General features: G+C 42.8%; 1 protein-coding gene across 1 annotated transcript in view; it reads left to right on the top strand.

Moving 5' to 3' along the window:
- Positions 1-26213, top strand: part of LOC111262131 (uncharacterized) — a 129586-nt gene that overhangs the window by 39929 nt on the left and 63444 nt on the right. The window contains exons 3-6 of the mRNA XM_086968985.1: positions 2077-2196; positions 2965-3082; positions 20281-20404; positions 21897-21991. Coding sequence (XP_086825111.1) covers positions 2077-2196; positions 2965-3082; positions 20281-20404; positions 21897-21991 — 457 coding nt within the window. The remainder of the gene's footprint in view (positions 1-2076; positions 2197-2964; positions 3083-20280; positions 20405-21896; positions 21992-26213) is intronic.

A 26213-nucleotide genomic window follows, 5' to 3' on the forward strand; every position in this document is an offset into this window, starting at 1 on the left:
CCTGGCTATAACTTACATGTCTCACCACCAATCTGCAATCTTATGCTGGTCAGTATTATGTGAAATGACGCTGCGTAGGTACCAAGTCAAATGCCCGCATGGTGCAACGTTTAATCTAGGATGCGATTGTCTATTTTTTTTTTCTTTATTTACTAACGAATAGCCTTCCTAGATCAATGATAAGCTAACATTTTCACGTGTCCAGGAAGCTTGTAAAGTGTGTGAAAATATATACAACAGCTACATGCTATTCAACTACTAAATTTAAATCAGCCGATTTGGTTGTTGTTGACGTCGGCGTACCGGTCAAATTAAGCATCGTCGCGTTCAGCCGTAAAACAGAGAAAATTGCTAACCTAAAAATGGTTTTCAAAAAAATTGTTTCAACGCAAGAATAGGTTTAAAAAAATAAAGTCTTATATTGGACAAGTGCGTGCCCTCAAGCGCATTGACTGCGTCATTAGTAATATAGTATAGATACAACATAAGCTGGCACTTTCCCTTCAGTCGACTCGTTACTTCAATATGGCATACTGGTGACATCATTTTTGTGATAATGATTTATGCTTACGCTGATCGTTTGCTGTCATCTTGTTTAGCAATAGGATTCTTGAAGAAGCCCTCTGATGCTCTTCAAAATGTTTTGATTCAATTGGAGAAATATTTGAACGATGGTATCAGGGAATGAATGTGTTTTTGACGGTATAATTTCAGCTGCTTTTTTGCTTCGTTGGCTATTGTCCCTATCGTTCACTCTGCACCATTGATATTGAACTATGCATAATGGTAATAATTCATATTTTTGGCATTAAGCCTCGATCGTCCATTTAACTGGGCAGTCCCTCACGTTCGCAGCAGCTGCCGGCGCTGCTGCTCGTGCAGCCGTCTCCACGCCCGCTGCCGGCTCTGCCGTTACAGTCATCGCCCAGATGCAGCCGTGAAGCTAAGGTTCCAAGTCAGCGTACTGCGTCTATCATAATACGGAACCCACATGATACAATCGATTAACGCAAACTATTGTATATACTCATATCGTCTATGTCATTGTAACGACGATAACACAACAAACAACACCATGTCATCATTTTTATTCTTAAGTAATTCGATTTTAGTCATCTTTGCCCACCGGCAAACCTACTCACTTACTCGGATATAGATCATGGCCATTGACCATGACCTTCAGCCGTTCGTCATTGCGTACAAAATGGAATACCCCACCCATCTTTCTAATTCAACGTACATATACAAAAATATAACTTATAAATTAAAATATAACCCCGAGATAATTGGCAAAACAGCCGGCAATGCATCTGTCTTTTCCAACCGTGATTACGTAACTGCTACTACCGGTGACGGCAAGCCTGCACCTGTTACGTTGGCGCATTTTCGCTAACCACTTTAATTATGTTCACACTTCGTAAAGCTAACAGGAAACGTACTGTCGAATAGAGTCACCAATAGCTGTTCATATGAATCGTCATTCTTTGTTACCGGAAAAAACGCATAACCTGTCGCTGCTGCAAGCAGGTAAGACGTGTACACGTTCTCGACAAAATCCATCAAATTGAATCGCGGCGCTGTCAACAGGTTCGAGGTTACCACGTTACCACATCATCACTGTACTATAGCTCATGCAGCTGGATGTGCTATACTGCAGGAGCTTTTAAAGGGGTGCGCAAACTCTTCCCATTGTGATGACTATTGATGGGTCGATATAATCTATTTGGCATCATTTAGTGGACATTGACGCAAGAAAAATAGATGGGGCAACCTGCGTCAGGAACCCCGACCTTGAAATCAGATCTGATTGCGGCTTTTTCGTAAAAAATCGAGCCCGCCTATCATTGAGTGATGTTTTTTGAGCATAGTCGAATTTTTTGGCTACTATTAGAAAGCCCATTTTAGGAACTTCGAAGGGCTTCTCTTTATCATTTCATTTAGCCTATTGTCTTAGGGGTACTGTTCCGATGATCGCAACTTAACCTGTATGGAACAGAGACTTTCTAGGAAGATTCAAGCTAGAGGGATTCTTGAATAGTTTCCCAAATCGTAATTATGTTCCTCCATATTTTTCAGAAGTCCAACGCATATGTGCGGCCAGGCAGCCTGGACAGTGCGGGTTTTCCCTCGACGGGACAGTTTGGAAAAAAGGAAATTTTTTTTCTCAATTTAGAAGACGGATATTTCGGATGTCAGGTATGTAGTTTCGTATAAGTATTTTTCCTATAATTAGTAGTAGTACGTATAATTAACAAATAAGCATTCCACTCATGGCAGAGTCTGTTCACGTTCTACAATGGCTTACACTCAAGCTTCGGATCATCCTTCCTTCTCAGCCAAATCGCCAATCAAGTGTTTGCTTTATTTTTTCGTAGTATATATAAAATGGGCTCTATTTATTTACAGACCATTTCGTCTGTTTCCCAACGCGCCTTAGGTTGTGTGTGGCCTTGTGTAATAATAAGTACCTCGTTCGTTTATGCGTTCGTTCTAGTAGTAATTAGTAGGCAGATTGTTGAGATCGTAGACACTTATGCTTCCTTGAGTAATGCTAGCAACTATAATAGCAGACAAAAGAATCCCGCTAAGTAAATTCTTGCAAGGTGCGTACGCCACAACAGCTTGCAAGATCATTGGGAATCGATTATACATATATAACGTATAATTGATTGATATATATTTTTTTTTAACTATTTACTACTTTAGTTGCACGATGTATAATTTGTACTGAATATAATTATCTATAAACGTGCAATACCACTATTACGATTCATTAAGTTTCTTATTAACATATCATAAGAATGTTGTGGTGTTTTCACAGCCGTCTTTTTAGCTGCGCTTGCCTTACCGACCTGTCATGTTGTCGACAAAATACACCTAAATCCACCATCTCGAATGCGGGTTAAGTTTAAAATCAGCGTCAGGCTTTCTTCTAATATTGGTGTGTCCTTTTCACCTCCGCAGGTGAACGCCTCGACCGAAGTTCTACAATTATTTGATTTGAGTAAACTTTGTGACGGTGAATCACAATGCTTCCAGGGCTCCGACGAAAACTCCATCAAGCTCAAATGCCAAGACCGCAGTAAGTACCCAGCCATTAAAAAACAATATAGTAAAAAGTAAAGAAAAAAACGTCGGAAGCTAATGTCGAATTCGACGAGTGATGAAAATGTTTTCATTTTCATTAGATTTTTGATCTGTAATAGTCACTCATTACTCAGCTACAATACTAACTATCAGACGCATACCTACAGTGCGTATGTTTCGTAGGCAGTCCATTCAGCAATGAATGAAGAAAAAAACCTAAGGAATATTCACATCGACAACAACGGTTACTTTTAGAAAACCTTAGATATTAAGAGTTGTGTGTTGAACAGGCATACTCTGTATGCTATACCGAGGGAACACTATAGGATCCCGAACTAGCTTCACACAACAACATGGTTTAGATTTGCCGCTGTCACAGCTTCGTTCTGTAAGATTTTTGTTCCTTTATTTGATGCCCTACGTTTGCCACAGTAGTTCTGCATGGAGGTGGGACATTGTCGGCAGTTAATCATTGCTCCCATGGCAAAGGCTTCGCACACCCAGTGCCAAATTCCGGTTCCGCTGATACCGACGGCTAATGCAGATCTGCGAGCTCAAAATGCCACTAGAACCAGCAGTTTCCAATCCAGTCCAAAGACGCGCGTTCCCAATCAGGTTCCGTCTGCTCTCCTGGGAACTGATAGTGTTTCTATGTGCTGCGATGGCACGCTAGCTCTCGGTATCGCACTACAAAGATAACAACCATCAGCCCGTCGTAGGGACTATACGTCCTTGTGCTTTCACTATACAGCATTTGATGATGGCCTATTCTTGTGGCCTAACGACGCCGGTCACTGGCTGATCTTACTCGACTCACAGAGGCAAGTGAGCATGTGCTTACTGATGTCGCATGCTCGTAGCGAAATTGAAAACAACCTACCTTGTACCGCTTCTCCAGGATGTGCGTCGAATGCAACGATCAGTACAACGTACCGACTTAACCTATTATGTTCCGAACAAATAACAGAACACGACGCACAGATCTTTTATTCACACAACTACAAATAGCAAATCAAAATAGCGGATTTTTTTGTGATCAAAATTTGCCTGGTGGTAATGAACTTCTGTTCTTTTGAGTGTCCATGGCCGTTAAGGATGCCTCAAAACCATCCGGATAACGTACCACTTCAGATATTCCGACACTGGGTTGGGGGGTCTGCTGCTAAGAGAAGTCAACCCTAAACCCCGTTCTCATCGTGATCTTCATCTTTGATCAGAGAGATCAAAGGCGCAATCTATGAACGCTCAAATCAAACTCAACATCAAAAGTCGTTGCATCATCTTTTCAGGATCTGCACATCTTAGGGAGTCGCAAGTTGATCGTTGATCGGAGTATTTAACGTACAGCGTTCAGAGTTATTTTCACTTACCAAGCTCCGGCTGTAATATCGGCTAGCCAGGGATCGCCACGGTAGTCCAATGATTCGGGTACAACGCTTGCTTCATTTATACAGCCTCTACTGAAAAACGCCTAAGCTCCATTGTAACGTCAACATTGAAGCCCCCTTATATATTTCCGGTATTCAAGAAGAGAGAAAGGCCAAGGGATACTAACAGGACTGTTGAGATGAGAAATTTCGATGAATTTTTGGAAGTGTCTGTGAAATCGTTTGTTCAAGGGCACTAACTGATATATTTGAACCCAAAATAGATAGTGACAACATCGCCGTTCCGTCTTCTAGTTTAGCTGTAAGCATACTTGCTCAAACACAGGTAATACATCAATAATATTTTATCTCATTTGTATCTGACTTATAATCTTAATGTTAATCTCTCTGACCCTCTGACTCTGACTCTGACTCTAACTTACTTAGCCGAGCGTTATGACCAACCGCAGTGATATATTCCAAAGAGACACTGGTGCACATTATTGTCGTATACTAATTGACTAAGAAGTTATCTAAGTATTGTTATTAGATGGAACATGGTACGTATAGCTGAGCACCAGCGACTGTTGTAACTAAGCAGTGTGTCTATGAGTAATTCCTGTGTGAAAAATTGCATTTTCTACTCGTTCGGTTTACAGATCGATAATGGAAAAACTTTACGATACGGAACATTTCATAATTATTCTATAATATAGACTAAGGCCAGGGTGAGCCTGCGCTTTCGAAAAGTATAATGTGTTTTATTATCGAGACGATTTACCCTAATAATTGATCACAGAAAATACCCGCTAGAAACCTGACACTTAATGCCTGAGGTGATAATGGCGAAGTCTTTCAACAACGAAGACGTCTGAAAGAGTGGATGGAACACGGTTGATGCTTTTAACCAGTTGGATAAACAGATTGCGTGCGTGTACACAGCCAATAAAAGCTATTTCTTGACATTTGACAACAAAGGAAAGGCGAAGTGTTCGTTACAACAGGAGGGCAAGCGTCAGTAACAACCGCAATACATCTATTGTCTATCGAGGCAGCGAAATGCACCCCTATTCAGTAGTGGCATGTCCTTCGATCTTCGTTTACTCTAGATCGAACGCGATAATCTGAAGATAAAATTGTATACCCACTATTGTTTGACGTCAACTGTGCTAATTGATATACTTTCTTACGTAGAAACAGCGTTTGCTCTGAATGGCATTGTGTTCTGTTCGCTGGACCGACTTTGTTGTTTTGGCCATTCTACGTAAGGAATTGAAGCTGTTAAGCAGAGGCAGTTTGCTAGCACGAGACAAAGTGTCTACGCTAACCATCGAGAGTCGTTTGTTGGACAAACAACACGTTGCAATACGTTCCACACGGTTCTGGCACGGAACATGTGTACATCTTCTAATGATGTTCTAATAATTAGCGCTTATTCTATCTTAGTAATATCGAAATGCTTGATTTGAGCATGCATAAGAGTTATTTCTAACGATCCACTGGAATACAGGAAGCTTAACGGCTGGGCTATGGCCAAATCATGGATAGCGGCCTTAGACTAAACTAACTTTCCTTTACGAATAGTTACAAGATTCGACCGTCCAAATTAATCACTTTATTTAGTCATATGTTCTTGTACCTGCGTGCGTGAGTGCGCGCTTAGATGATCGTCTTGCGGATCTTCACGAAGCTGTCAACATACCCGTGTCGTAGCGCCCCTGATTATCTTTTTAAATAGCTCAGAATCGACAGAATTAAGAAAATACGTAAGGTCGCTTGAAGAGTAAATTGATCCCATAAAACCCGAGAGGGTTAGTAGGCTCTAGATTGAACAGACCCTGATCCTCGAGACCGTTGATGACGCTATTCGATACGACGCACAATCTTATGGCGTTACACTCCGGAAGAATAACTGAAACCTTTCATATGTCTTATGAGTCTTAAAATTTACATGGTTACAATCCGTAGCCTAAAGTAAGCTGCAGAACCGTAGTTATGCAAGAGGTCAGCTGTTAAGTTGCGACGCAGCAGAAGTGACAGTTACGTGTAATTAAATAAAGCTGGACGCTTTTTCGGTGAAATGGCTCAGAGAGCCGCTGACGCAAGCTTGGTTGGCAACTTATATAACCTTTATTATATATTTATATTATATAATATATTAGTGCATTAGCCTCAGTTACCTGCGCAGGCAACCTCTGCAATAGTCTGTATTCTCTATCTCGGGCTCACACGATGCGAAAGCTGACACAACTTCGTAGTTACTTTTCTTGAAAATTCAAACTGCCACGATAAAAGAAGCATCATTAGCGACGATGTCGACAACGGCAGCATCAGGACGAGGCTGAACAGAGCGATCATGAGCGACTATAGGAGCGTCGTGCACGGCCAAGTGTCGATGCAACGAGGTTTGCCGGAGAGGATCTCTCTGCCAATGGCGAACTATTGAATCGTCGTCAAATTATTAGACGCCGCTGCAGCCGTTAGCAGATCATGACCATGACGAGCGAGTTGATGTTGTTACTGCTGATGCTACGGACAAAAATCTGCAAATGGGGACACCGTAGCTTTACAGCTGCTGCTGCTGTTGTTGTTATTGTAATTGGTGTCACTTGATGGCGCCAGTGTATAGTGATGTGGCGCTGGTAGTAGCGATTTTAGTGTTGATAGTACTTTTTGCTGTTTCTTAGTTAATGAGCGGCCGAAAAGCAAGCAAGACTTCGTTAATTTTTTGCTGGTTTCTTATTCTACTATCTATTATAATTTCATTTATAACACTTTGCTATTGTTATCATCTTCTTCTTCTTTTTATCATCGAAGTGTTCAGGTATCTTTAACTTACTCAGCGACGACTTCATTAGCTCATTTGCTATCCATTTCATATTCTGCCTTTTACTTTGTGTTCGACTCTCCTAATCAAATAACTGGCTGCGAGCACAGGGTCAAGCAGGCCAACGTATTCGTTAACAGGTACCTGGACGTCGGCAGGCTTCCAGCAGATTCGCACCGGCAAATCATCTGGAGTTACTCTAGCAACGGGCTGTGACTTCGTATAAGGTCTAACATAACAAGTTTACATCTGGTGGTGCCACTGCCACTGCGACTACTTCAAACGAATCTCATGTCTACTACGAAGATAACGCCAAAGCACCGCTATGATTGTTTGTACCGCTGCAAACGCTTTCGGCCAGATTGGACCATACTGCAGGCCGTCAGTCGGCGAGTATCTGTTGTGCAACTTTTATTGCATCAGTGCGTCGCAGAAATGCTTGTCGTAATAGTACGTTATTATGATTCTGTGTGTCTCTATTGGTATAACAATATTTCATAGCGGTTCCGAGGGCTACCGGTGGAAATAGACTACGAAACGGCAGCTTGTCGTTGTCGTCGTTTCGCTCTTCAGCCGTTGCAGCCGACTCGCTAACCTGCTACCAAGTCGCGTCTCAATTCTATTCACCAGTTGTTGTCTACGGCCCACGCCTTACTATAATTAGCTCGATCGTCATCTGGAACAGGCGGATTGACAAGAAGAGCTAGGCTATGATTGACTGTACCATAGATAAGCTAGTCGGCGGTCCGGCGGATGGCCCCAGTTGAAGGAAGCAGGCGCCAACAGGCATTCGGATCTTCTTGTCGTCATCGTCCGCCTATAATGTAGTAGCAGTTGTTTCACACAGAATAATGCGCTTGTTTCGTATCTTCAAAAGGCTCCGTGCCGCGGTTTATGGACATCTGGAGCCAATCTGGAAAGAGCCCATTTCTGTCAACATCAGACATACCTTTTGAGTGGTTTTTTCAGTTCAGAGTGTTTTAACTCTCCGTAAAATCATTATAGTTAAGTAACGAAAAATATTTATGTGTACAGAATGGGGACGATTTGGATTAAAAAATGTTTTCTGCGTACTGCGGTATCTAGTATATCTATATTATATATTACCTTTACGAGGTGACGTTAATGGCAGTGCTTGAACTGATCGTCACAGAAATAACGCTTTTTATTAGACTAGCCCTAGCCGGTGAAAGCAGTGAAGAGCGTAGCGGTTAAAGCCGCTATCCCGACTTTCGGCGCATACATAAGAGTCCTTCCCTAGATAATTTACGTTCTATTCCCAGCAGGAATCGCGTGCACAATGGTAACAAAAATACATTCGACCTTGCTTTATCAGATATCATCGTTAGGTAAAAGATAGTAGAATCAATGAACGCACAAGTAGTCAAAGCTGTTGGCATCTCTCACTAAAATTTTAACTTTTCATTTCTTACTGCTATGTACTGCAGTGAATTCAGCCACAAATTATACTTTTTGGGAAAATTGTGTCCTCCTAATAAAAAATATGATTTAGATTTTCCCACCCAGAGTAAACCCATCCACGTTAATAAGTGAAAATGAATTGTGGGCTATGATTTTTTATTTTGAACGATCAACGATTTAAATATGGATGGGATATGGATGGGCCTAATGATGGGCTCATTTTGAGCAGCTTTGATAAACGATCCCTATTTGGGTCGGCTTGTTCCCTAAATTAATTGAGCTGAAGTAAACGATTTGGTCAGGTGAATTGGCTCAATGTAGACGATGTCGTGGTCTATTACACTATCCACCTCATAAGGCAGTTAATCGCGGCCTACGGCGAATCAACGTTACTTCGAATTTGATTCGATTGTTACCTAAAAAACGAAACTTCACATGACCGAACCTAGAATTACCTAAAGCAGATTAAGTACCGAGATAAATGCTGCCTTATGCCTATTTAGGCACCTGGCTTTCCCTATAAGTTTTATGTGTGTGCATTGCACAGTGCCTCCTGAACCCTACACGAACTTTTCGATTGTCGAAGGACGGCAGTCGCTAACGGCTAAGTAGATGTAAGAGTATCCGTGCGAAATAAAAACCGAGAATAACCCTAAATGCGAACCGGTTTGCGATCTACATAGAAGTTCTATAAAAATAACTGTTTAAACCTTGCTTTTTCGTAAGAACCTCGTATATTTGTGCCCCCCCTTTTCTCATCCTTTCCAATTCCATACTTATTTGTTGTTTTCCAAGATGAACGATTGGAAAAGCAATGCCGAGGTTAAGTAAGCCAACAATTTTTGTCGTTACTTTTCATTTTTTTCACCCACTATACCGATATATGATTCGTACCTACAATAGGTGCGCTTGATCTACAAAGTGACCATAAAATTCAAATAAAATTTTATCTATCGCGCATTTGCCGATAGTCAAAAAACTTCGTAAATGCAAGTCGACAACACGGCGTCCCAGTTTCCAAGGCGGTGCATAGAAGTACATGAAATATTATACGCCATATGGGTTATACAAAATTACTTGGGTTCATAAAATGTATTTGAAATATTTGCCAGATGTCCTAAAAGTTACATTAGTGGTTGGCGAGCGGCATGACATCTTCATCAGAATTTTCCCCGCATCCCGAACACCTACATGTATCGTCAGGCTTGCAGAAACCTCGTTTCCTGCAGAGTCTAGGACGGAAGCCATGCACGACGAAGCGAATGAAGACATGCCTGTTTAGCCACTTCCTCGTCGCACCGCAGCAAAGATTAATCTTCGGGAATTTTCGCCACCAGTTCCGTATTAAGAGCTTCCATTGCTGGCAGCGCAAAGCGACAATATAGGATTTTAGGCTACAATGGCGAGTCGGCTAGGAGATACTCGAGGCGGCTTCAAATCACTGTGTACTGTCTCAGTGCTCTTCTCAGAAAAAGGTTTTGACGGAATTTAATTGACTTTGACTCTTAGTAACAGACGCAGTGAAACCTCTACCGTCGGCGGAAAGCAGGAGTTTTAGATTACATAGGTAAGAACCGACCTGGCGAGTCAAGGTTACGAGATGTCGGTAGCCGCTGTTTTGCTTCCCCTTGTAAACTTCATCACTTCCATTTGGTCAGGTTCACGGTCAGTGCCAAATCTGTGATTGTCGTGTGAAGTCAGGTTAGAGCATTTGGAAATTGTTCGGCCCTTGCATCACTAAGGCGATTGCTTACAGGCTGATTTCGTCTGATTTTCTCGGCCCTTTATTTGATCGGAAAGGCCCCCCGTAAGATGGAGGAGAAGAGCAGACATAGGTCGTCCTCCTAAGTCAGATCAATGTAAATGGCGAAAGTTCGGTCACTCCGTCGTCAATGGTTTTGCTCTCCTGTAGAATCGTAGCGATAAAATTGAGCGCCTGCACTTCGACTAACGTGAGTATAATCTTGTCCCTAGGCGCCGAATGGAAATTGCCGAGACGAGCACTGCGTATAGCGGGTTGTGTAGCATAACCAGTGCCTTCTTCACGTCGGTCATCAGAATTCTATTTATCTATCTATCTATAGAATTTGTGAAGAGCTCTCTCTGCAATCCACGTTGCTTCGTGCGGATGGCGTGTACACTTTCTTAGTAGCTTTTCAGTCTCTTGGTTAGCAAGGCGGATAGCGATTTATAGCAGAAACTGTTTTCCACTATTACGCGCTATGGTGTCGGCGCGGCTGGATCGCCTTTTCTTTTAGAGAGTAGTATCTCTCCACTGGACTCAAATTGTACCAGCATGCTAATATTTATTAAACATTGCAGTCCAACGACAACACGCTTGAAATGCTCGTTGCAGACCCTAGCTGGAGCAGCGGCGTTCTTATTAAAACCTGGCAGTACTTTACGCATTACAAATTTTTTTGACAGATATCGCGGTACAGTATGAGCGGCTGCGGTCATTCAAGGCGTCGCCGACCCTGCAATAGTTAAAGCTGCCAGAACCTGCTTCACGACATCTTCGACCGTTGAGGCGAGGGGGGCACGGTCGCAAAAGGTCCATCCGTGTTGCCTTTCCCATCGGCACTTTTTTAACGACGTAGTGCTTCGTTTATTTGAAGCTGACCCGACTGCTAGAACTTTCTGCTGCGGAAGCTCAGCTGAGTTGGTTGAGTTTTCTGTTAAGCAGCGTCGTGCTGTTTTTATCGATGGCCCTTGGGCAAATATTTTCGATTGTTACGATTCTCACATCTAAAATCAGCGGTGTCCTTCTGTCAGTGCTGTAAACAAGCTTCTTTTCTATATCGTTCAATTTCGAAAACTAGATCCTGTGATATGGAGAATGGCCACTTTGCAGTCCTAGCCAAAAAAAAAAAGAACGAAGGGCTTGTACTTCTAACCCAAGTCGTGAGGTAACTAACATCCTCGAAAATCTCTCCACCATGCTGATATATCTGTTCTTCTCAGGTTCTATGTATTAATAGTAACCAGCCTATACAAACATCATAACGAGCCCATTAATGATGTTAATGTACTTCTCTACTTAACACGGGACACTGTCAATTTCTATCTTTGGCGCCGCATGAATAGCCATTGACGTTTCCTTAGGAAAAATTTCTCTCATTGTAAAATCAGCGGGGTGCACAATGATGTCGCCAACTCTTAGCGAAAGAGGACTTGGGCCGTCCGAGAGTCTCTCGAAAACGTTTTTCACTCCACAGGTTGCCCCCTTATCAAAGCCACATACTCCTATTTTACTAGTAAAATTGACATTTGCCCTGTCAGCTCTACCATTCGATGACAATAGAAAAGTTACGAGACTCATTAATTCATTCTCCAGCGCACACGTATCCAAGCATTGTATAAACCGTTTTGTTGATTAGTCTGGCGTTGACACTGAACGCACTCTAACACGCCATTTGCTTGCTGGGTGGCAGGCGGCATATATTACTCTACTACAGACGTAAACATTGTTTCGCGTAGATTCGCACTAACCTTCATACTAGGTAGCCGCGATTCTTTCAGGCACGATGATTGCGACTGGGAATGCGTTTTCGAGCATTGCTAGACAATTGGGCAAATGTAGGCTCAGTATTGCCTATTACTATTGTTGTTTTCGAATTTGATGAAACACCTGCAGAGCTGGCTTGCTTTTGCTATTAGTTCTGTTGACACTGCACCTGGATTGACGTAATTCCTGCCATCCAGTCCTGCCATATACCTGAAATGGCCTGGGGCACTATCAGGCACTTTTCGAATCCGAGATTTCACAGTGTCGATCAGGTACATTGTCGAGAAGGTGCCGTTCTCTCATCAGCCCTTGCAAATACCGGGTATTTTCGGTATCTTGGATTATTTGAGGTGAAGACAACTTGATGACAACTTAACATGCCTAGGGCGACTCAGTAGGACGTCCTAAAAATGCCTAAAGAAGGTACACGCAGGCACCAATTAGCAGGTAGCTGATAACTCATACTGTAAAATAACCGTGAAATTGCATCGACTCAACCCTGAGCTCTCGATCATCGCCAGATACGCGTTCGGAGCCAGCACAACCATATGAAGCTAAAAGGGAGCCAGCTTTGAAATTTTACTTGCATGAAAATTTACTCTCCAGCCGTTTCGAAAAAATTACAGAAACGTACCGTTACGTGAAACTTAAATACATCACGTTTGCTTATACAACCAGTTATTTTATTAGAAACGTTATTCTTAGCATCTTTGTTTCAATGATAGTAAGGCCGCTCGTCAGCAACTGTGTGAGGCAGACATATTCGACTTCTCTTCTATTATATCTATGAGTTTGTTGTGTGCTTCAGCCTGGAGAAACCCTATGGCTGAGTGACCGTGCGTCGGATTATCTATTCGTAATTGTTGCACATGCTACGGCCCATTCCGTTCCCAACATCTGGGCATTCTATTACAGTCATCATCCAACGCATAGAAAGACAACTGGTCGTGTGACCCCAACCACAGTAATAACAGGTAGTGTTGTTATTATTGTTGTTAACGTTGTTGTTGGCGTTGCGAAGCATAAGTTGTCGAGAAGCCGTTACGGTTAACCGCGGCTGCCTTACTCATTGTCATTACGGTCCGTTAAAGCAGAACAAGCGGCTTCTGCTGAAGTTGAGCTATGTCTTCTTCGCACTTGCGCACTGACACACTAAACCGCTCGTACACAGTCAGATAGAGGCCTGGATGGCGAGAAACCGACCACGACAAAGCAAGCAGATACGTGCATAACAAAAACAAGACTTGTAAAAAGCGCCACCAAAAAGGAAGATAAACAAAAATAGTAAAAAAATACGTTAGCTAATAACGGCGTTGAGTATAATGACGACCCTATTTCATCACGGAGCACTATAACTGCTTAACATCCCTTTAACCATATCCGATGAGAAAATGGGAGAGAAAGGCAGCTCAAGACGCGTTTTCTATTTTAGAAAATGTCAGGCCGCATACAGGGAAGCAGCATCTCGCAGGCTTGGCCAATCCCAAAGCCTGCAGGTATTCATGCAGATTGTAAGTGGTTCGAAAGTCCAGTAGACTGTGAACTTTTAGCGGCAAACGTTACGCGCCGGTGATTCATCACCTCGCATTATACATCCCACCCAGCAATGTCGTGTGTCCACAAAGTATACCAGATCCGGACATCGTTAGTTTTTTTTGCGTCGATTACACCGAGGTTCGTAATGCCCACATGCCTGCCTTCCGCCATGGCAGGTTGGTGACGCCGGCGGAATTCTGCCAGAATTTCACACGGATAACCACATTTCACCACACAACACGTACACAAAAGAAAACAAATCGCAATAACGGAATACGTGTATGCAGCTACATATCTGAACAAAAAGGTTACTTAAAGTCGCTTCTCGACTTTATCGATTTGCAGTCAACAGCTGCCATGTCGTTCGATGCACGTCGTTCCCTTTGCCTCCTTCCTTCTGTGTCCACCCTGTGCCGCTTGCCGGGGTAGGGGGAGTGGGGAGCTAATTCGGACCCTTTTCCGAAACCGACGTCGAAGACAGCCCCGACAACAACAATAACTACAGCCGGCGACGCCAGCAAAAGATCACAGCGGGATGATAAGCCAGCCTCGGAATCCACCAGCGGCGTCGTCGCCATAGTCAGCCGCCGCTTAATGTTGACTTGCAGCAGCAGCGACAGCGGCGGCGGCGGCGGCAGAAGTAGCGGCGCTTACGGAGGTGACGGTGGTAATTCCAAGCGATTTGGAGTCGCCTGTTCGTCCCTGTTTACTGCATCGTGCCGCGACAAACAGAGCAAACGAGGTACGGGCTCTCGCGCGGCCAGTTCAGCGGCAATGAAGAAACTCTTCACTGCAGAAACGACAAAGTAGCTACGGTAGGAGAAGCAAAAGCTACCGAAGCAGCAGTAGAGCGGCTTTTAAATCGGCCGCTGCCGTTATCTTTCTTCTTTTCATTACTCTTCTTCCTCATCTCCGCCTCTTTTCTCATTGTCAAACTACTCCTTTTGCTTCAAAACCGCTGCCGCCGCCGCGGCTGCAGAAGCAGCAGCTGCTGCTGCTAAAAAAGTGCCCAACCAACTTCAGCAACAAGAGAAATAGATTGAGAAAAAGGGACGTTGCTGATCCGAACGCTGCTGTTGGTATCGGCGGTAATGGTGGCCGCTGGGAGAAGCGCTTCGCAACAGCAGCGCCGCCTGATTTAGCGGACGCCATTTCCGCGCACAGGCGAACGCCAGAGTCGCGTTCCAATGACGTTGTTGTTCAGCACTTGTTCTCATCGCCATTCTGCAGTAGACTTTTTTCTGACGTTCCGCTGTCCTGGCGGTCAGAACCATTGGTCCTATTGTCGCTGCAGCTGTTGCTGTTTTTGTAGTGGTCATTGAACCTTCTGCGGGCGGTCGCCGTCTAAGATGATGACGCTAGAGGAATGGTTCCCGGCCAGCCTATTTTTTTCCGAGACACGAAACTTCCGACTTACGAGAGAACGGAAGAGAGAAAAGGATCTGACTTTCATCAACTGTGATAGCGAAAAAAAGCAATGAATAGAGGGGATGAATACGGAAAAAAGGAACGCGATAGACTGGTTGGAAACACGTTTGAGTAAAGTAGACATTTTAAATTCGATACGATAGTGGCGTACTTGTCGACAGATAAGTGCACGATATGAGGAGATGATAATAATAAAAGTGGGAAGGTGGTTTTATTTGGCCGAAGGACAACGGCAGTTTTTGAGTGACTGCGCGCATGACTGACAACGATTGCTTTTGCCCAGATGCACCAACACGTCAAGGAGCCTTGGCCTTCTCTAATTATATATTGTTAATGATTTTCATAAGCATCACTGCTTAAGGTTGGAATGCAATACGTGCTTCGTGTTTCAAATCATCGGAGGCTCCGTCTGCTCGCCGGGGATGTCCTCGGTTAAGTATGATATACAGCGCTGCCATATATAGACTATGTCCAGTGACAGTGGCAAGATTTTACCTTCCGATACAAACATAAATCAGCCTGAAAAAGCGTGGTTTGACACCTCTAATTTTTTTTAACGAGTACACCGTCCCTTGTAGGCGCTGACAGTTTCGATGCCATTTCGAAGATATCAGCGGAGCTCGGGTCGTTTCGGGTACACGAATTCGCTATATACATTTGAGCCGACCAATGCTATAAACCATTACTTATCCGTTAACGCGGCTAGCTAGTCGACTGAAGTAGCGCCATCATAAGGATTAGGTACCTGTACATTATAATTCAACAAGTATGGGACATTAGGGCCTTTGTGTGCGGTGGTCAACCATCCAGACATAGGTAGGATTTGCTCTATTTCCAGCCGCTACTGCTGTTGAAAAAGTGCCCAGCCAACTTGAGCAATAAGAGAAATAGATTGAGAATAATTAATTAAATAGACGGAAACAGATAGAAAAAAAATACGCAATGCCAACCAAAAGCAAACGTTTAGGTCTTAGCAAAACAACGTTATTTTATCACTGAATTTAATACTATTTTCGAGTAGAACGACGTAGTCTCCCTTGTTCAGTTGTTACCCCATTGAAAGTTTATTTTTACGCGAACTAGGTTAGTTTAGTCCCACGCACGAAGATGACAGTAAGTAATGCCTGCGGCTTTTTTATGCCACGTACGCAATGTACGTACATACACTGGCCGCAAAATGCATTCGGCTTCTACCAATATCGGACGCATATTTCAGCGAAGCTTCAACGTTCCTAGCTCAAACGTATAGTAATCGTATGTTCCCTTTACAACCCCACATTTTCTCGTCAAATCGATAATAAAATTAAATTTGATTTGATTTCCCTTGATAACCTTTGGCAACGACACGGCGATATACCGACTAGAAGACAAATGCCTATCCTAGCTGGTCGCTATATTTTATCGTGTGTTGTTTGTACCAATAGATGTATATATACACACACACATACACACATACATATGCGTATATATATCAAGCCATTATATTCATCATTAATTATGCCTTATCACTGTCCACGATTATTTATGAATATTTAACCTTCAAAATTTAGAGTGAGATCTTTGGCCTTAAAAGGCGAGATTTGAGCCTGGATACGCGAAAAATTTACGTGAACCCTACGTCTGTTCCGAGTGTTTATAGCTACGCATTCGAGTGCACGTCCCGCTGTGTGACAATCACTATTGGGAGACATTTTCCTCGTTGTTAGTCGATCAGCTATTGCTGGTCATGGCAGTACTGATGGATACAGCCGCGCGACGCTGGGGAGAGGAAAAGCAAGGCGCGCCTGATACTGCGGTGTTATTGCCTTCGTTAGTCGGGACGAATAATTGTAACAACAGATATATATATATGTCGAGAGTAACAAGGAGAGACAGAGAAGATTCGAAGTTAACGAACCCCTGCTGGCTAAATCGTTCAAACCGCTGGGTGATACCGAACAAGGAGCTTGGTTTATTCGTTATATCACGGAACGTTGGGGTCGTTCGTGCCACCATCATCTGCATACGATTAAACGCAGCGGTCACGTTAAATTTTTTCGAAGCATTGCTTCTGTAAGCTCACGCTACTCAACGTCCACTTGTCTAACGAATAACACCTGAAAATTCTTTCCTTTGCGCTTCGGGTGGGTCGAGTGCGAAATAAAGACAGCCCCTCTGCCCCTATAACTGCGCTTCAATGGAACAGGCATTGCTTAGAAAAACTTACAATGATGAACGCGGCAGTTGCCGCTAGTCGGCGCTTCCCTTCGCTTCCCCGTATCCAGTACATGATTTTACCCAGTACATGAAACACTTTAAGTTTTCATTTTGCACAAACACTATATTTGGTATCCTTTTGCTACGCTTCCTAAATTACTACTCATCGCATATGACTCGCATTCACTCAATCAGTGTAATGAACGTATATTAAGACAAAGTTAGAGGTTTGATAAAAGCTAACGGCTCTTGTTCGTCACGGCTTCTGACCCCGTAGCCAACGTCAGAAATCCCGCAGCTGAAAGAACTATTTCGTTCATCAGGAATGGACACTTCTATAAAACGTGTGAAATCGATACTGAAATAGAAGATAAGTCTGCGTTCTAAAACTTTCGTCAAAATGTAATTATACCAATGTAACGTCAACATCGGGAGATAGCTAGTCGCACATCTAATGATACTATACTCAAATGCCCCATACAGTATGGGGCGGGGCGGGGCGAGGCGGAATCAGACGTGCGACGGAATGAACATTGACAAGGATAATGTAAGCAATAGAAAATGAGAAATTTTTTATATAACGTGAACCAGAACTGAAACAAAGGGTTTCTATTGACCGCAAAAGCGGTGGCACACTTGCAGTGCGTGATGAATATGCACATAGACTGCATTGCATAATATGATATATATATATATATATGCCAATAGGGATGTGCTTCTTTTGCTTATTCTTCAGTAACTAATGGGTGTTGAGCAGACTGTACATTACATTTCGCGAGTTAATTGGACAAACAAAACAAGCACTTTGATACATCTCTCAAACGCTTGGAATGAACCATATCCAAATCAAAGTTTCTGACACTGGTTGATGACATATATTGAGCGAGTCCAGCCAAGTTGATGAATCGACGAACGTCTCTTTAAAGTTGTCACCCTTGTTACCCGAAACGAGTACGGTTTTATTGCCCATTCTGTAGTAGCAGCGGTAGCATCGCTAGCCCCAACGACCCAGTTGATTGCGATCTGTTAGGGCAAAGATGCAATGTCTTCCCCGACCTCATCCAATTCAAACCAGATATTCCTAGGTAGATTGATATTAGAGGCCGTCGTAGAAAAAATCAAATAGTGTCGATATCTTCACCCAAAAATTATAGGAAAATGAGTATGGTCGAAGGACATTTTGGCAGCGTTTGTCGCCTTTGTTTAGCTCGAACGCACTCTGCCACCTCTCTCAGATGAAGCACAAAAAAGGGACCAGATTTCCTTTCTTTCGATATCGGTATTGCAAAGATCGATTTATAACGATGGCTTTTGCCTACGCCTGCAAGAGTGAACGAATTATAACTTTTCGTCGAGTTATCGTTATTTTGTGTTAGAAAAGCGTATGCCTTTTGTTTCTGTTTTGATGAGTGACACCTATGAAGATGAGAGATGTAAGGGATGAAGAGACAAGTAAGAGATGACATGATGATGCTAAAGCGATTACATTTTTTAGCGGAATACAAAAACTATCAGCACAAAGGAGTAGGAGTCTTTAATTATAGTTCGTTGAGAAATATATACTCCTTTTATATAGTTACAAAGCAAATTAATAAACGAAATAATAAATAAATAGACGGGTCTAAGGTGAGGCATATATAGGAATAATTGCTACAATAAGTATAACTGGAGTAAGCGTACCCATAAATCTTCTTGTGAAAAGCACGATCTTTCAGTTCATACTGGCGCTTTACCTTTATGGAACATTGGGCGCTCGTTGAGTTCGATGAATATTGGCGTAAGACTGCGGTGGGTGTTTATGGGCGATTTGCTCTTGTACTGGTTTGACTGAAACGTGCCCATTTCAGAAGTTCTAACCCATTACTTTTACGGGTTATCGTTTCGTTACCTATAGTGTAACATGCGCAACGTCGAAGATCAATCGGTGAGTTTGGTTCCTAGCCTAGTTTGGGTGAGCCTAGACATTTGCCAAAGCGAGTCCTATCGACCGTTTCGAAGTATCGCCATTAAGCGATAGTAAGAATAACTGAAAACGATAAGGTACTGCGACGACAGTGAACAGCTTGGAAAATTGACTGGTTTTTTTATACTGCTACAGTGAACTACGCACAACAGAGGGCATAAGCAACACTCTGGCTGTTCTCTAGTATCATAGATACGCTCTACACAATGAGCAAAAGAACATCCCCAAAAACGCCCAGAGGTTTCGATCATCTAATTAAAACTCTCCAGTTTCTACAGCCGTTCAAATGTGCTTTCGGCAAACTATCCAGATAAATGTATCTACAATTAATCAGCATTATCTACGCTTCAGGATGTAGATATGCGTGAAACTTTACAGAACGAAAAGCTTACTTCGAATCATCTATGGTTTGAAGATAAGCTACCATGTAGCGTTTTCGTTCGTTCGCGATGTTAAACACTGCCACATCTTTAGAAACAGCAAGTGAAAGCTATATTTTGGTCTTGCCAATGGAAAATTTTCCCAATTTGATTTTCGGTTGTTTATTTGGCGATGGGGTGAGGGAACCTGGCACGTCCACGAACTAAAACTACGTTCTGTCTGAACATACTGCTTCAGTATCAGCTTCGAAATAGTAGGTACTCGTAATTGATTTCATTTAACTACTGTCATTTAGGTAGGGTGAAACGGTGTTTGGTGTTCAGTCGTAAATTCACACCTATCCAATATCTCGTTTATCGACTATTTTAGCCCGAAATAGCAAAGTACTGTTCTCTGAAATATTTTTGCACAACGTTCATCGCCTATAGCTTGTCGTCTAGGGACTTGTAGAGAGGTTCAGCTATTGCCAGCCGTTAGATGAACGCCAATGATTCTGTATTTTGGTAAGAACATTTATTTGCCCCAGTTTGTCATTGTTGCTAAGCATCGCTGTCGATTATTATAGATCACTGCCACCCGAAGATGGCGCGTTGCCGGAACGGCGCTTGTCTCGATGGACTCTGCTACTGCAACGACGGATACGGTGGCAAAGGATGCGAGATGCCTGATGAGAACGAATGTAAATACAGGTAGGAGTAAATTCGAATAGGAAGCCTGATCATAGGCCATATTCATATCTACGCTTTTCGAATATTAACTAATAGATCATCGAGAACGACATTGACATTTCTGAACAACGTTATCAACGGGGTCCTTTCAGTTTTCGTGACCCTCTAACTGTTTTCGGTCCAGATTCATATATATATATATACTGTGGTAGCTAGTAAGAGAAAACAGAACGCTTACATAAATAAGTGTTTAATCTAAAAGGAAAGGAGAAATCGAGCGTAAAAGTTGATCGAAGAACACCGTCGGAGAGATATACGATAATTGGGATCTGAAATATTCGTAGCAAAGGAGCTTTTTTGAAGTAGTTCAGGAAAACGTTTCAATATAGAGGGTAGCTAATAGTATGGATATTGACGCAACAATTCGCGACGTAGATCCGACAAGGCGAGAGGTCTAAGCAATATTCGACAACGCCTTAAGGGGAACGTGAAACTAGACCAACATTATAAGATTTATTGGATCAGCACAGTGTGGCGGACCGCAGCTACTCCAAAACAGAAATCTTAATTTTATCTTAGTTGGACGGAGAGTGACCACAGTCAAGCTTTCCTCGGTAACTTCTATAGGAAACTTTCAGCGACATAAGTTGTACATTCAGAATGATATTAGTGCATTTGTTTCGGACTGTGCGGATATCGAAACGCGCAAAATTCTATGTATGAGACGGTGAAAACGCTTTTTTAAATCGAGCTCGATCTCTAACTAATTCCTGTGTATGGGTCTCTTTAAAATCTATAGAGAAGTATCTCAGCCTTAGCAGAAGCAGGGTGACTACTAGGACACTAGTTGGCTAACTGTACATTGGATTTAATGATGGGAACAGCAAACGATTAATAGAACAAGAATGAAGGTTGAGGTGGTGGTAAATATTATCATTCAGTGTAATCTTCATGGAGATAAATATAGGAAGCATATGCGTTCTACAGCTGGTATCCCTAAACGCGGAAAATAGTAATAACGTGATTCTGCTATCTGATATACGCACTATTCATGGCGAGGCCATTTGTATTCGTTCTATTATTTTTTTTTTTTTATAGATTATAGGACGAAAATGCAAACCGATTAAGCTTCACGTGTTGTGAAAAGCCGTTGCGTCCTTTATCTACTGAAGTGTATATAGTACGGCTGACGCCCAGAGCGCCCGACTTGCAGAGCTCACCTCTCAGACGCATCGATTTATTTAAAACAGCTTCTTCTAGATATCGTGTCGTTTGAATGCGTTCACAGATTCGTAAATGAGAAACGTTTTATTCTTTGATATTAGTAGTTACATATAACATTTTAATAGGTGGTATATATAGTAATATGATTTTGAACATTTTGTTACTGTATGATAATCCGCATATTTGGAGCACCTTTAAAAATCACACATATATATATATATATATATATATATATACGCAAGTATTACTGTGTTATGATATTTACCTGTTGTTTTATATACAATTTTAGGCCTTGTGACGTTTTCGCTCATTGTACCAACACAATGGGAAGCTTCTACTGCTCCTGTTTTCCCGGATATGAAGGCGACGGGTTCGAGTGTAAAGGTATTTACTGCTAAATAATTGCCGAATCACTCTATCTAGCGCTATAGTACAGCAGTAAGTGATATTGTGTACTGATAAACAACACCGGAAAAGAGCGTGTACGTCTTCAGGTTGGTTATTAAAGGGAGCCAGCATTTATAGCTTTGATTTGAATGTTTACAAAACGTTTGCGTTCGTATGGGCAGTGGAGAACGTTTCGTTATACGCCACCAGCAAATCGTCAAAAGCAGTTTGGCCTGTACCGAACACCGAAGGCCATATGCAGTCCCATTATGATCTGACGCCATTACGCCCTTGCAATGCCACGACATTAATGAACTATCTTACAGCTAAAAACCATACATCAGTTGACAGAACCTTTCGGGTTACTAAATACAGGCTAAAGGACCCTTATGAATGAAGTCGGTCGTTCATTTTGACTCTGCTTCGTTCTATTGCAACGACATAGCAACGGCTAGAAGACTGTTGGCTGTATGACTGAATTTACGCATCTTTCCCGAGTCGAAAAAACCATAAGTGATGTAGGGAAAATTGTTACCGCATCTGGCGCAAAACCAGCCCCTTGATGGACAGAAGAACGTTGTTACCGGGCGTAATAAATATCTAACTAATGCGTCTTTTTTACGACCTTTATTCGCTATGTACGTGTTTTAACGTACGCCTTCAACTAGAAATACATTCAAAGAGCCAATAGGGAGTTCCCTATTGAACCGCACTCAATCTACCATATGTACGCGTCTCTTCCTGAGTACCCTGTGTACATGCAGCGTCGCAAAAATCTGCACGAGGAAGAAGCGTAATAACCATGACAGCGTCCTCAGTATAACAAGCGAATTATGCCTCACGCCACCATCATCATGACCAGAAATTGCGAAAGGACCGTCCAGTTCACGATTCTCCTCGTCTTTTTCACTCAACACGATCGTCGACAAGATCGGCTGTAGGAACAGTAGCAGTACGCTCGCAATGTTGCGAGCATGATCTGTCTCTCTCCGTGATGCGTTTCCTCTGACTTCTGAGAGCGTGCAGATGGGCTGGGGGTGGGAGGCGGGATGGAAACGGCCGTTATTGCTTCATGCCTCGGCTGCTGGTTGGCCAGTTAGTAACAGGTTGCCAAAGGCCGCGCTTGCTGAGGCGATCATTTCCATTCGCGTCTCCTTTGTTAGATCGCGTTGCTTCTGTGCGTCTAGAAGAAACAAACGCAGCAAACGTGCAGAAGGTACAAGCAACGAGCCATTATGCGGAGAAAAGTAACCTGCTTGTCTCGTAGCAAGCAAAGTTCGAAACATTAATGCAGCGTACGCCGGCGATTTGTTGCAGGGCTGTGGGATCAACGGTAGATGGTCGGTCGGTCGGTCGGTCGGTCGGTCGGTCGGTCGGTCGGTCGGTCGATCGATCGTGCTCAGTGGACATTTCGTGGCCAGAGGGCAGTTGGCGTCTTTTCAGCTGGCGGCAGCAGCGGTACCAATGCCAGCGGTGAAAACAGCAAAACGACACAGGCCGTCAGAGTCTAGAGGAACCAAAAGAAGTAGTCGACTTGCACGACAATTAAAAGGCAACTGCATGTCACCGCGAAACAATGCTCATAATGAAGACGATATAAAAATGAGACGGCTGCTGAACATGCCATTAGGTGCGATTGTAGACTTTATTCGAACCAGGCGCACTGAGTGCCAATGGCCACACTGTGTTAATTTTCTCGAAATTGAAACGCTTCGCTGGACAATCGGTGCAGCTTGATTTCGATAACATTAAAGGTGCCAATCGACAAAAACAATTACAAATCTCAAAATGGAGGTGTAAAGTAACCCAGAGATTTCCAGGAGCAAAAAGTTTCGATCGATCACTGCAGGTGGTTGATCGTTGCATAAACGACCGTCACAGGCCAATGTGGTAGCAGTGAATAGGCGAATCTGGCTGTCTAATGTGTGTGCATTTGGCCACTTAGTCAACTCAACTTTGGGCGCTCGTTGGGGTGCCTGAGCGCAGTGATCCAGCAGTTCTTATGTCATAACCTCAAATGAGCAGGGCGCCGCCGTTTCTGTTCCTGCTGCCGTAGTCGCCTTCGCCGGCATCGTCGTTGATTGACTTTGCCAGATTGAAACTAATATGCGTAAAATTATATTTACACGACGCTTGTTAGCCAGGGAACAGCATGACGAAGTCTAGGGAAGATGTCGAACGCAAGCTAGATAATAAACAGCCCCAGAGGAATACAAGACTCACCTTTCATTCAACCACGACACACACCGATGCATGCAAGGACAGATGCCCAAGCCTATGTCATATGTGCATATTTCTGAAGAAACAGTAAAGGCTCAACGTTGTTCTTCAACACGAGCCCTGCACTAAAGGAACGTGCAAATGCCCCGACTAAGCGGGCGTAGACGCTCAGATGCGATTTCCAAAGTGTTTCCACTATTTACGTGAAGGGCAATTGCTGTTTACAGCTGTGAATTAGTAGCAGATTAATTTTCGCTTTATCAGAAAAACGACAACACCTACAGAAACGCTGGGTTACAAATATCTGAGAATCCATGAGAAGTTCTCCTTTAGGACAAGCAGGTACAAGGTACAGTTATTGGCTTAATGTTTCTGACTGGCGATACTTTCGACTGGTGGCTAATGCGTTCACTAATAGTTCAACATAATAGAAGTGACGGCAAGACGGCACGCAAATTTTCTAGTGAACATCGCAACTTTGAATTATTTTCGTGGTGGGCAATATCTATAGATATGAAATAAATTACTGGATTAATGTACTTAGTACCGGTACAATGCTCAGGATTCGTATCTCATTTTGGCTAGACGTTTTCGAACCCATGAGCGTCGACCACCATTGAAATAACGTCAACAACAATGATCTGTCCTGGCAAATTTCAAGATCTTTCAGGGTAGCTCGTTTGGCCATATTCTAAGAAAGGCGAGTATCTCGTGCTATATTTTGCCTACAGTCGAAAATAAGAACGATACTAAAGATGATACTCGACAAAGTGACACCATACCTCAAAACCGTATTCTTTCTTCGTTTCACGTCTTGCCGTATCAATAATACACTGTACAAGGCGTAGTTATAACGTGTGTCCATTCCCTAACCGGTCGGGTCTTTCACCGCGTAGAGCATGACTACGCGCGGCATCATTTGATTAAGGCAATTCGTGTCTGGGCCTGTATGCAATGATATAAATAAATTACCTCTGAAAGGCAAAATGTTCGCACGTTAACCGAGTTGGTAAAAATATCCATAGTATCGTTAATTTGTTATTGGGTCGAAAAGAGAAAGCAACGCTGGGTTCCAGATTGGCTTTGCTTCGATGCACTTTGTAATACGGAGCAATTTGCTATCTCGACGGCGGCTTAAAACAGCTTTTTTGGGGAGTGGGGGGTCGGGGGTGGGGGCTTTAATAACAACCGACAGTATGTAATGTCCGAAAAGTGCCCCCAGAATGTTCGAAGCAGTAGGATCATAGATGACTGCCACTCTGTATGGTAAATGAGCTAGCTTTTCGTTGCGCGTTTTTCCGTCGATCAACCTTAGCTTATTTAGGGAGAACTTCCTAAACTACCCCAAAGGCAGTTCTACTTGACCGCTTCTATGAGCGAGGACTGTTTTTTATGTATGAAGAACTGTTTTCAATCATCATATAATAACATATAGTTTTATATTTAATGCGCGTTCGCTTATACATGTCCTTATGTAAACAATAGCCATTTATGAACGAAAATCATGCCGTCAAGAGAACCTTTGTCGTAACTGTCTTTTATCCAGCAATGCATTGTAGTTAGCCGCTAGTAATATTAGCTTTTAATGACTGACTGACTGACTGCTAAGCTAATTATTTTACCACTACTATCATGAATTAAAATTTCTATGGGAAATACAAGAGTTTGATTCGTTGAGCTGCCTGTGCTATGCAAATGGCTTTCTATAGTTATTCAGCGTCACAACGACGCTACGTTTATTAGCTATATATATATATATATATTTAGTTTTTGTGAGGGGTATTTTTTTGCCGCTGAAAAACAGGTACACGTACAGCTCGTGGCTGTTCGCTCGTGTAGTTCTGCAGCGACTTCGGCGCGTGATTGAACGCACGATGTCGAAAATTTTCGGTCGACAAGTTGCGCTAAGTATCGATACTAGTCACGACTTGTAAGTTTGCCTATTTAGTTATCGATTTGCGACAAATAATCACCATCAAAGGCAAACAGTTGATCAGAC

Source organism: Varroa jacobsoni, unplaced genomic scaffold (genome assembly GCF_002532875.2).
Source record: "Varroa jacobsoni isolate VJ856 unplaced genomic scaffold, vjacob_1.0 scaffold_66, whole genome shotgun sequence".
Classification (NCBI taxonomy): Eukaryota; Metazoa; Arthropoda; class Arachnida; order Mesostigmata; family Varroidae; genus Varroa; species Varroa jacobsoni.